This window comes from Peromyscus leucopus, chromosome 1 (assembly GCF_004664715.2).
Source record: "Peromyscus leucopus breed LL Stock chromosome 1, UCI_PerLeu_2.1, whole genome shotgun sequence".
Taxonomy (NCBI): Eukaryota; Metazoa; Chordata; class Mammalia; order Rodentia; family Cricetidae; genus Peromyscus; species Peromyscus leucopus.
In genome coordinates, this window is record NC_051063.1 from 127,962,499 (window position 1) to 127,975,582 (window position 13,084).

The 13,084-nt window shown below is 42.5% G+C and overlaps 1 protein-coding gene across 1 annotated transcript in view; it reads left to right on the forward strand.

Moving 5' to 3' along the window:
- The window catches only part of Herc2 (HECT and RLD domain containing E3 ubiquitin protein ligase 2), a 191,645-nt gene that overhangs the window by 144,003 nt on the left and 34,558 nt on the right, over nt 1-13,084 (forward strand). The window contains exons 68-69 of the mRNA XM_037198198.1: nt 7,641-7,781; nt 12,131-12,322. Of these exons, the coding sequence (XP_037054093.1) occupies nt 7,641-7,781; nt 12,131-12,322 (333 nt within the window). The remainder of the gene's footprint in view (nt 1-7,640; nt 7,782-12,130; nt 12,323-13,084) is intronic.

Below are 13,084 nucleotides of genomic sequence, written 5' to 3' on the forward strand. Positions count from 1 at the left end.
GCAACTCAAAGCCTTGGTGGGTCGATCACATAGCGTGCATGGACACAGTGGATGTAGCCACACCTCTGTCCACGAACCTGTCCTCTTCAGACGGCAAGAGACCCGTTGGGTGCTTCCTATTTAGGTAACAGAATTTAAACCTTTTCAGACATCCTGTAGATTGCAGTAGATATTTTTGCAGTGAGAATTTCATACAATGTGTTCTGATCATATTCACCCTCAGTTCATCCCCTTAACTCCTCCCAGATTTGCCCCTTCCCTGCCTCTTCCCATTCTTACCTTCTTTTTTTTAAAGTTAATAATCCATGGACTCCAGTTTGTGCTGTCTGTACATAACTTCTGGGTGTGGGGCTGTTCGTTGGAGTGGGGTCCACCTAATAGGAAAATTGACTGCCCCTCCCAGAAACTACCAACTGTCAATAGCTCTTCACTTAGGAATGGGGGCTCGGAACCCCTTCTCACCCCATGGTAAAGTGTTAACTCAGTTGATCTTGGACAAGTCCTGTGCAGGCAGCCACAGCTACGGAGTTCATGAGAGCACTGTTGCGCCATGTCCATAAAGCACTGTTTATAAATTTATTTTTCTTTGAGAATTTCATGCCTGGGTACTGTATTTACATCAATTTACCCCCTCCATCTTCAACTGCTCTCATCTCCTCATTCATGATTCCTTCTTCTTTAGCACACATGCACACACACACACACACACACACACACACACATGCACACACATGCACACATGCACACACATCCTTACTGAATCCATTTATGTTGCTCATGTGCATGTGTTTAGGGCTGACCACTTGAAGTTAGATAACTTATTGGGGGACTGTCCCTGGGAAGATTGAATCTCTCTTTCTCGGCAGCCATTAATTGACTCTAGCTTGCTTCATCAAGTGGGGCCTTGTGAGATTTCTCCCATTCATGTTGGCATGTCAGTGTGGTGTTATCATGTTTGTATTGTTTAGGTGACCATATCTTATGGTCTAGCTTCCTGTCATAGATAGAAGATAGTATCTTGTAGCAAATGTTCTGGTTCTTTGACGTTGCAGTCTTTCTGCACCCTCTTTCACAATATCTTTTAGCTCTGGGTTACTGCTCTTAGTTTCGCCATCGTGATGGTTGTGTGATGGCATCTCATGTGTCTTGCTAATGTTAGTTACCTTTGGATGTACTTACTGACTGTGTGGTTTTGAATGAGAAATGTCCCTCATAGGCTTGGGCATTTGAGTGCTTGGTCCCCTCTAGGTTGCACTGTTTCAGGAGATTATGGGAGTTGCAGCCTGCTGGAGAAGTAAGCCATGGAGAATGCATTTTGAGAGGTACAGCCTCACCCCCCTTGCAGTTCTCTCTCTGCTTTGTGTTTACTATTGAAGATGTGTTCTCTCAGCTTCCTGCTCCTGGCACCTGCTGCATTGCTTCCCCTAATATTTTAGACTCTCCCTGTGTAACTGTATGCTAAAATAAGGTCTTCTCACAGCCAAAGAAAAGTGACTAATTATGCTTAACTTACTGTTGTTGGCAATGTGCCCCCTTCCCCATTGTGTTCTGTTCTCTGGACTTTTTCTTTTTCTTTTTTTTTTTTTTTTGTCTGCTGTTTAAAGTTTTTTATGGATACCAGATACTTCACATTCTTTTTTTAGATATGTGATCTCTATATGCTTTCTCTCTGGTTTATGGGTGTCTTTTGTTTGTTTGTTTTTTATAGTACAACTGTTTTTAATTCTGATAAAGCTTAATTCATTAGCTTTTTCTTATATGATATGGACTTTTTTTTTTAAATCACATCTGAGGTATGATTTTGTCAGTCTGAGTCCTAAGGGTTTTTCCTCCTATTTTTTTTTTCTAAAAGATTTGTAATTAAGTGGTGGTTGTGTGTGTAACACCTGAGACTTTCGCTGAAGTTTTCTTTTCCCTCACTTATATAAAAACTGATTGCCCCACTGTAGAAAGCTGTTCTTCTTCTGAGTTGCTCCTACAAATTTGTTAGAAATCACTGGGGCACATTTGTGCAGATCTGTTTCTGTTTTACTCTGTTGATCCTTAATGTCACTATCACACAGTCTTATGTTACCTTCAGGATTTAAAAATCAGGTAGACCTTATTCTTACTCCTTTCAGAATTGTTCAGACTGTTATACTTCTTCAGCCTTTTCACATACATCTTAGCACGAACTTGTCTGTGTCTAGAAAACATCTTGCTGGATTCTGATAGATAGATACTGTATCAAGTCTACATATCATCTTCATAAAACTGCAGTCTTGCTAAGTGGAGTTTTCCAGTCTGTGTGCACAAACACGTGTGTGTGTGCGCGCGTGCGTGCGCGCGCCCGCTTGCGCATTTTCAGTTAATGGGATCTGTTCCTGACACATTACAACATTATGTCTTTCACTGCATAAGCCAAAGCTCTTGCAGCCTTGATTTGTACCAGAGCCTGGTTCTCTTGCCCTTCACAGCTGATTCCCAGGCTGTCTCATCCTGTGGAATGTCAGGCATCCTCACTTGGATTTCCCCGTTTTCAGCTCCCAGAGTAGCTCAGTGTTAAGCAGTAGATTTCCTTTCAAAATGGCACCTCGCTAACAACCTCCCCAAGTCATATGGAGTGACAGCATGGGATTCCTGTCCACTGCTGAGTCCTGTCAGAGGAATCTGTCCTACCAAATCCCAGAGTTTAGTTCTTATGAGGCTGTGGGCCTGCCCTCTGGTCAGGACTCCCAGCTCACTGTGTCCAGTGCTGCCCGGCACACCTCTCCCTCGACCAGGAACTCTGCAGTTATTGTTTTCCAGTGCTGCCCACACTCCTCTCCCTCCAGGGAGCTCTGCAGATGGACTCATTTGCCTGGTCTACTTCTTTTGCTGTCACATGTTTTCTCCCTGCACTTTTGGTGTCCCACTTTTGTGAGTTTCCAAAGCTTGGGCATGTTCTGTCTATATAATACGACTATATTGGTCAGTTTTGTCAGCTTGACACAAACTAGTGTCATTTGGGAAGAGGGACTCTTACTTGAGGAAATTACACCACCATATTGCCTGTAGATAAGTGTGTAGGATATTTTCTTGATTAATGGTTGATGTAGGAGGTCCCAGCTCACTGTGGTGGTATCAACCCTTGGCAGGTGGTCCTAAGGTATAAGAAAGCAGCCTGAACAAGCCATGAACAAGCCATTAAGCAACATTTACCATGGGCTCTGCATCAGCTCCCGCTTTCAGGTTCCTGCCTTAAATTCCTACTCTGACTTTTTCAGTGATGGTTTGTGATATGGAAGCAAGCCATATATGTAAGCAAAATGAACTCTTTCCTCCTCAAGTTGTTTTTGGTTGTAGTGTTTCATCACAGCAATAGAAACTGTAAGACTGACAAAATTTAGACTATATGGTTAAAACTGCAATTAGTAGGGTAGACCATAAAAGGGATTGGAATGCCCCTTAAGTGGATGCCTATCTTTAAAAAATATTTTATTTAATATTTATGCATGTTGGCTGGGCACAGTGGCATACACCTTTAATTCCAGAACACAGGGCAGAGGCAGGTGGATCTCTAAGTTAGAGGCCAGCTTGGTGTACATAGTGAGTTCCAGGACAGTCAGATCTACATAGACCCTGTCTCAAAATACAAAACAAAACAAAACAAAACAAAAAAACCCAAAACAAAATCAAGAAATATCCATGCATATCTACAATGTTTAGATCAAATCCAACCCCATTCCATTCCCTCCAGTTTCTCTCCTGTCCCCTCATCACTTCTCTCCTCCCTCCTCTCTCAATAGTCACCGAGTCAATTTAGTGTTGCCTGTGTGTACATGGTATAGCATAACGGACCATGGGCAACCTTGGGGCAAGCTTCTCTGATGAAAACTGACTTCTTTCCCCCAGCAGCCATCATTTGCTAATAGTTTCTTAAAGGTGTGTGAAACTTCCTGAGCTCCTCTCTCATCCATGCTGAGATTTTTGGCTGCCAAGGAAAGAGCCTTTTAAGAACTCTCCATGCATTGTAAATCATAGGGTGTTCCAGTCTGGCTGATGTCCACAGGTGCTGCTTCATAAATAGCAAAGTGCAGATTGTGGTTTGTGTTCAAAATAACGGAAAGTGGTCAAACCATATAGAAAAAGAGCAATCTGTCATCTTAAAAACAACTTTGGTTTTTGTTTCCTTTTTTTAGGTGTGCCTTCAGATGCTGATTCTTCTTCTGCCAGCAATAAGATAAGTGGTGCAAATAACTGTAAGCCTAATCGCCCTTCTCTTGCCAAGATCCTCCTGTCACTGGAAGGAAACCTGGCTAAGCAGCAGGCCTTATCACACATCCTTACAGCACTGCAGATCATGTATGCCAGGTAGGCTGTGTGTTGGTTTGTAAATCCTACCTCAATGTGAACTTTATGGTTTTATAATTTTTTTCCATATGTAAAAGCAAAGAGCCTTTCTTTTTCTCCCCCTCCGCTGTCTCCATACCTATTTATTTATTTATTTATTTATTTATTTATTTATTTATTTATTTATAGATTTTCTATTCATTTTACATATCAACCACGGATTCCCTTGTCTTCCCTTCTCCCACCCCTAGTCTTCCCTCCCAACCCATCCCCCATTCCCACCTCCTCCAAGGCAAGGGTCTCCCCTGGGGAGTCAGCAGAGCCTGGTATATTCATTTGAGGTAGGTCCAATCCCCTCCTCCCTGCACCAAGGCTGAGCAAAGTGTCTCAGCATAGGCACTAGGTTCCCAAAAGCAGGTCCTTAGTGCGTGAGCCGGGGCCCCTTAAACAGTTCAAGCTAAACAACTGTCTCACTTATCCAGAGGCCTAGTCCAGTACCATGGAGGCTCCTCAGTATTGGTTCACAGTTCATGTGTTGGGGGAAAGAGAGCTTAGGGAACGGGAGGTCCTAGCTGGATCGGGCTTTATAATATTTTAATTGACCAGATGTTTATGAGAATGTTGTGCTATTGTCTTAAGTGCTACCAACTGCAAGTCATATATTCTTGCTAGTAATTAATGGAATCTTAGTGCTTTACAAAGAAAACCCAACTGAGTGTTGAAATATGAATCAGAAAATTAAGCTTAAGGATTTTTTTTTGACAATTCTATATCAGTATGTAGGTAAGAGGAAGAATGAGTTGATGCTAATTTAAGATGATGATTCTCACCAGGCAGTGGTGGTGCAGGCCTTTAATCCCAGCACTCAGGAGGTAGAGGCAGGCGAATCTCTTGAGTTTGAGGCCAACCTGGTCTACAGAGTTCTAGTACAGCCAGGAACACACAGAGAAACCCTGTCTCAACACACACACACCCAAGAAAAAGTATTATTCTTTTCATTCACTTGATAAGGTTAGTTCTTACTGTCTTACATATTCTTTTGCTGCTGTTGTCTTGGAATCTGTTGTAGTCAGCTTTCCAGCACTTAAGAAAACACCAGAGATAGTCAGCTTAGAAAGAGGAAGATTTTATTTGGTCCATTGTGGGTCCCAGCTTTGTGTCTTTGTAGCACGTCATGGTGGGAGCCAGAGGCAGAGCAAAACCTGCTCACCTCATGGTCAGAAGTTGAAAGAGAAGGAAGCAATCAAGGTTCCAGTCCCCTCAGTGATAGGCTCTCCTAACCCTAGTGTGGTTGATATATTTTGCACCCCAATAAACTTATTTGTGGGTCAGAGAACAGAACAATCACTATATTAAACATGGGTTTAGGCGGTGGTAGCACATAACTTTAATCCTAGCATTCAGGAGGGAAGAGATCTGTCTGGATCTCTGTAAGTTCAAAGCCACACTGGAAGCAGCCAGGCATAGTGACACTCCTTTAATGTCAGGAAGTGATGGCAGGAAGCAGAAAGGTATATAAGGAACTAGAGCCTTTTTAAGCTTTTAGCTTTTAGCAGCAGTTCAGCTAAGATCTATTCGAGTGAGGACTCAGAGGCTTTCAGTCTGAGGAAACAGGATCAGCTGAGGAATTGGCAAGGTGAGGGTGGATGTGGCTTGTTCTGTTTCTCTGATCTTTCAGCCTTCACCCCAATATCTGGCTCTGGGTTTGTTTTTATTAATAAGACCTTTTAAGATTCGTGCTACACCCTAGGATTCTTTTACAAATCCTGCCACCTCACAGTAGTGATATCTGGACTCTACCACATGGTAGTTAGCAAAACTTAAGTGAGTGCTCCATCAGTTACTGTGTCCTGGGTGTGGATTTGATAGTTGTATTCATATAACTTAAGAGCAAAGCCTAAAGCAGTTGTTGAGGGGAAAGTTAATCTGCTGCTTATTATATCAAGTGTTCATTAAATATCAACTATCTATCCCTCAAGCTTCAACAGCAACCCAACAGGTTTTCCTAGACTGAGCTAGAAGCTTACTCTGCTCTGGTTTTACCAGTGGTTCTCAGCTTTCCTAATACTGTGACCCTTTAGTTCCTCATGCTGTGACCCCTACCCATAAAATTATTTTCTTGCTACTTCATAACTGTAATTTTGCTACTGTTATAAATCCTAACATAAATATCTGATATGTAGGATAACTGACATGCAACCCCTGTAAAAAGGTTGTTCAATCCCAAAAGGGGTCATGACCCACAGGTTGAGAATCACTCCATTAGAAAGTCTTTCACTTGTCTTTACTGTGTCTGCTAAAATACAACCATGTGTTGTTTAATATAACAATGAGGTTACAGTCTGAGAAACACATATTAATGTTATAAGGATTTTGTTATATGCATGTAATTTAAGCTCACTGGGACCTTTCTAGTTGATACAGTTCTATAAAATCACAATTTAATGTACAGTTCATTGTGGACTGAAATGTTACTATGTGTCTTATACCTATGAATAAGATCAGGATATACATTTTAGCTTAGAACTGTTGGCTACCTGGTTAAAAATGCTTAGTAGTTTTCTAGAACTCATTTACACATAGGCTGTAAAAATGAAGGCATACTATTAGTGAGCACTTGACCCATCCTGCTGCTTCTTATGGTGCCCAGGTGAAAGGGTGGCTTACCACAGTCCCGGCCTTCTGTTCTGACAGAGATGCAGTGGTTGGAGCCCTGATGCCGGCCGGCATGCTTGCCCCAGTGGAATGCCCCTCATTCTCCGCCTCAGCACAGGCTTCTGATGCATCAGCAATGGCCAGTCCCATGAATGTAGAGGAAGGCATGCTGGCTGCTGATCTTGAGGACCGACTGAGCCCAAACCTATGGCAAGAAAAGAGAGAGGTAAAGGGCAGCAGCTTAAGGTGGTGTTGAATTTGAAAGGGAAAGGCAGCTTCTCTGTGTCTAGGAAAGTCTACTCATTCTGTCACTTACGTTTTGTGTCTGCTGTTTGATTTTGAGTTTGACTTAGTAAAATGTATATTTAAAGGGATTTCTTAGTGTTGAAATGAAAATAGATTTATTCTATTAAAAAGTCATTAAATAGAATGCTGAAATGTTAAAAATCAGAAAGTTGAAAAGTGTACTAACTTATTTGGGACTCCTTAGAGACATGTGAGCTCAGTGTAGTGTGATTTGTGGGCCTGCTGTTTCTTCAGGGCTGTTTTGGCTCTCTAGGGATGCTAGGTGAGATGTGATATAAGCGCTATATTGTTCTAAAATGCTACAAGTGGTTCAGTGTTCCATGTTGCCGAGCTTCTTAAACATTTCCTCTGGTGTATTCTCCAATTAGATTGTCTCCTCTGAGGATGCTGTGACCCCCTCTGCAGTAACACCATCTGCCCCCTCTGCCTCCTCTCGGCCATTTATCCCAGTGACAGATGACCCAGGAGCTGCCAGCATCATTGCAGAAACCATGACCAAAACCAAAGAGGTCAGGAGCCATCTTTGACTTGAAGTGTAAAATTGCCTTAATTGTACTTAAAAGTTCAGGAGTCCTGTTTAAAGCTAGAACATGCTGTGCTTTGTATATCAGTCACAGAGCTCTCCCATAAAGTTCAGAGACAGTGGCACTAGTGTACACTACTTGGGAAAACTACAGTTTCTAGATGTATTTTTTTAGTTAAGTGTCTTAGTTAAGTTCCTTGACCAGGCAACTCGTATAAAGAAAACATTAATTGAGGGTGGCTCACTTACAGTTTCAGAGATTCAGTCCATTCTCATTATGGAGAGCGTGACAGCGTGTAGACAGATGGGGTGCTGGAGCTGAGAGTGTTACATCTTGCAGGCAACAGGAAGTCACACTGAGGGAAGCTTGAGCAAAAGACCTCAAAGCCCATTCCTACAGTGACACACTTCCTCCAACAAGGACACACCTCCTTTGGGGGCCATTTTCTTTCAAACCACCACATTAAGCATAATCAGTATTTAAGTAGGGAAGTGAGCGTATAAGGAAAGAGGCAAAGAATGAGAAGGGAAATTCTAGAGATTTAAGTAGTTGAGAAAGTTGTAGAGAAGGTATAGAGAAAGAAAGGATAGTCACAAAAGCCTTTTCCAGTGAGATACAAGTTAAAACATAACATCTGAATAAACATGTAAATAACAAAAAGTAAAAATTAAAGAATAAGATGAAGCAGTGTCCTCTCAGCAAGGTGTGGATGTCTTTTGTGTCAGTGTGCATGGTTGCCAGGAGGTTGTTAATCTATGATACCAATAGTAAGTGTGTGTGTCTTCCCAGCTGAGAATGGTTCCCATGACTGAAATCTGCTTTCCTCCACACGTCCCTAGTCCAAGGCCTCCTGCCTGTAGGTTACAGCCTTGCCTTGGGTATGCTGGGTATTGTTCCTTCCACGTGCTGGCTTTTTGTGACTGAGGCTCTGAGGTGATGTGCACAGCTCACTGTCCAGTGATGGGTGAACTTTATTGCACATACAAGGGTATCTGCAGTCCCTTTCCACAATATGGTGTAACTTACCCAGACAATGGCAGGGCCTTCTCTGGAAAGTTTCTTCTGGTCTCAACTTCAAGCTTCTTGCTACACTTTTACTTCTTAGTAACAGTATAACAGAGCAGACAGATATAGACAGACAGACAGATATAGATAGACAGATGTCCTGGTAAAGTGGTAGATTAAAAACCATATCTCTGTGAATGGATCAGAAAAAGTTAAGATTAAAAAAAAAAAAAATCCTGTTGGGTGGTGGTGCTCCCCTTTAGTCCCAGCACTTGGGGGCAGAGATCCAGGACAGCCAGAGCTACATAGAGAAACCCTGTCTTGAAAACCAAACAAACCAAGAAAGACAATCCTGTAAAAGACAGAGCTAAAGGAAACAGAAAGAAGCACCGACAGGCTCTCTGTGAACAGCAGCTGAGCCCCCGACACCTTCTTGTCTCTCTGTACACCCTGTGTCAGCTTGGACAGCCTCTCTCTGGCTGCATTGCCGCAGGTAACGACAGTCCCCACCCCGTGTGACCAGCCTGCTGTGGCTGAGCATTGCTACTGGGCTGCTTTAGCTCTGTCTTTTACAGGCTCTACCACTTTACCAGGATGTCGTATCTGTCTGTCTATATCTGTTTGCCTGTTACATTGTTACAGTCATGGGTTTCCATTAAGTGTGCTATTTATTTCTGTCATTGTTTAAGAGCCAGGATTTCCCTCCTAAGTCTTTGAGCATTTCCTTTCATTACTGTTGGGGTAACAATTAAGGAATAAATTGTGTATGTGTTGAGGGGAGTGGTCCAGGTCACACACATGAAAAACCAGGCTATGTCATCTATTTACTTTTTGTGTTGGCTGCCACCTACTTTGAGGTGTCTTTGCTTGAGCACAGGCACTGGAACTCAAAGCCAGTCTGTCTGCCTTGAGGGACCACATGTTCACTTGACCTGACTTGCAGCCACTCCACTTTTCATGCTGGCTGGACTTCCTCACTTGGCTTGGCTCTACTGCAGCAGGCACCCCATCAGTAGATACCTTCCCAGCCTCATACTTAGTACCACACCAGTCACCTTAATAGATTCCCTTGATTCATTCCATAGTTGAATAGCCATCTGTGTAATAAGAAAGTCAGCATAAGTTCCATCTAGAATCAATTTTTTGTTTCTGGCAATCTCCTGGTATGAGACTAAGAGAATTATCCTGAAGAAAGCATAATTTTTGCTTTTAAGTAGAAGGCAGATGGTATGATTTCCTTACTACAAATTTATCAGTGAGACCCAGAGCATTTCTGGATTGTATCCTCAAATACTTATTGTTTCTGATTTTGTTAAACCTGTGAGTTATAGGAGGTAAATTTCCTGTTAGTGTTGGTGTATAATTCATATTTGAAGATATGTAGCTAGTACTTTCTTTTTCAGCAATCTAGACATTTCTTTTAAACATCCCCATCAAATATTGTTAGATTTCTACTTCTGCATCTTAAGACCGAAGATACTTTATGTGTTAATAGTTAAATACTCTGCTGGCTGCTTTTGCTGTCATTTTGGAACCCCATTATTTCTGATGAATTTCACTTACTCTTTGAAGGGAGAACCTGGTTCCAGGACTTAGATGTGGCTGTTCTCCCTGTTTTCATTTCTGTTGTTCTATGTTTCTGAGATCACAAAAGAAGAGAGGAGTGGACAGCCTTCTGGCTCTCACTCTTTATTGAGTCTTACTGATTTTGCCTAGAGAATGCACAGGGCTAGTGCCTGCCCCTGCTTCACATAGTTTTTAGATTGAGCTCAGAAGTTGGGGGCTACCCCAGCTTTGATGGCTGGGGTCCCTTTCTCCTTTTTATGAGTATTGCCAAGAGACTCTCATTTACTGAAAATAAAGTGGGGACAGCTGACCCAGGTGAGGCACCCTTACAGGATAGGGCCTTGGCAAGGTGGGAGGACTCAGCAGTGTTGAGGAAGCAACTCCCAGCAAATGAGCAGAAAAAGGAGTAAAGGTGAGCAGATGGGGTATGTTTTAATGGACACAGTGAGAGTAGAAAGTAAAATGCTACATTTTTGCAAGGCTTGTGGGATAGACCAGAGTGGAGCATTGATGGAACAAAGAAGAGACAAACACAGAAACAGAAAGCTGGAGTTGAGTGGACTGGGCTCTCCATGGAGAATGCACAGGATTCTGGAAACTCAGCATGTTTATTTTACAGAGTTGAACAGGGAGGAGGGGTTATTACATACCTCAGCAGGAGCAGTCTCTATAGGGGAACAGTCTGCAGGCCTTAAACATCCCAGGAAGAAAAACTATTGTCTTAGTTAGAGTTTCTATTGCTGTGAAGAGACACCATGACAACAGCAACTCTTATAAAGGAAAACATTTAATTGGGTGGTTTACAGTTTCAGAGGTTTAGTCCACTATCATCATGGTGGGACATGGCAGCATGCAGGCAGACATGATGCTGGAGCTGAGAGTCCTACACCTTGATTGGCAGGGAATGATCTGTGTCACTGGGAGAGACTTGAGCATATATGAAACCTCAAAGCTTGCCTCTACAGTGACACACTTCCTCCATCAAGGCCACACCTCCTAATAGTGCCTCTCCCTTTGGGGGCCATTTTCTTTCAAACCACCACAGCTAAGGTGAACATTGTCTATACACACTACAGCATCCACACTTGGGCAAGAAGGGAAGGCTTTGCCATTTCCCTCTGAGCCTCATTTCCCCACAACCCCCAGGATATTTTGCCATTTTCCAGTGTGTCTGAGGCTGATGTCCTTGAAATGACTATGCTCATGTCAACAGCACACATTTACTCAGGACTTCTTCCGCTCCCTGTAGTAAAAGAGTAAAAACATTTTTAAATTGTTACCTAAAAATATTAAAAAAATATCTTTTCTGAGGAATGCAAGGGAAGTTGATAGTATGAATGGTGTGGTATACACACAGGATTAATTTTAAATAAGATTCTGTGAAAGACTTGTGGAGTAGATGTAGATGAAAGTTGTAATCTAAAATCTGATGAGAAGAGGTAGGTTTCATATAGCATGGCTTCCTTCTAACCTCATATGGTGTATCACCTACCTGTGCTACCTAAGTGGTCACAGTAGCAAACTGTTATTTCAAGGCATTATTCCTTGATGGATGCTATTATTGCTTTGTAAAATAAAGTTCCTTGCATTTGAAAATCTGATACATAGCTTAGTGAAGATATTAGGGTCAGTCATGTCTTAATCTGGTTTTTAATGTTCCTTCCCCATTCCTGATATGTCCTTTGGGCTCCTAGATAAACTGATGACTTTTATCTCTCTATATTTCATTCTTTCTTTTAACTGTTCATTTTCAATTGATTTAGGATGTTGAAAGCCAAAATAAAACATCAGGCCCAGAGCCCCAGTCTTTGGATGAGTTCACCAGTCTGCTGATCGCTGATGACACCCGGGTGGTGGTGGACCTGCTCAAGCTGTCAGTCTGCAGCAGGGCTGGAGACAGGGGCAGGGATGTACTTTCAGCTGTGCTGTCTGGCATGGGCACTGCCTACCCACAGGTGAGTGATGGAAAGGCACTGTATGTGGGGCCAGCTTTCTCTGCAAAAACCACTGTTCTTTACACATGTTCTCATCCTGGACTGCTCCATGGACAGAGGATTAGAAGCAGTCCTTTAAGACAAAATGTATCATAGTTCTCCCCATGATATCTTTTATCCAGTCCATAACTGGTTTGTATATCTGCCCTTAAAAATTGTTTATTGTGTGTGAATATTTGCCTGAATGTATGTGTGCATACCACATTCACACATGGTGCCTGAGGAGGCCAGATCCCCTTGAATTGGAATTACAGATGGTTGTAAGCCACCATGTAGGTGGTAAGAACCAAACCTAGGCTGTCTGCAAGAGTAGCAAGTGCCCTTAACCACTGAGCCATCTCTCTAGCTCTTGTTTTTTTTTTTTTTTTTAAAAAAAAAAATTTTGCTGGATAGTGGTGGCACATGCAAAGCAGCCAGCCACTAGAGAGTTCTTACCTCTCCGAATCCTCAGACTGAAAGGGCTGAGCTTCTGTCTCTATCCTGCCTTATCACTTCCTCTCTCTACCCAGCCATATCACTTCCTGTTTCCTCCTCCCAAGTGCTGGGATTAAAGGCCTGTGCCTCCCAAATACTGGGATCAAAGGCTTTGAGATCCCAAGTGCTGAGATTAAAGGTGTGTGCCACCACTGCCTGACCTCTAGTGGCTAGCTCTGTACTCTGATCTCTGGGCAAGCTTTATTTGTTAGAGCACAAACAAAATTTCACCACAGCTGTGGGTCACTT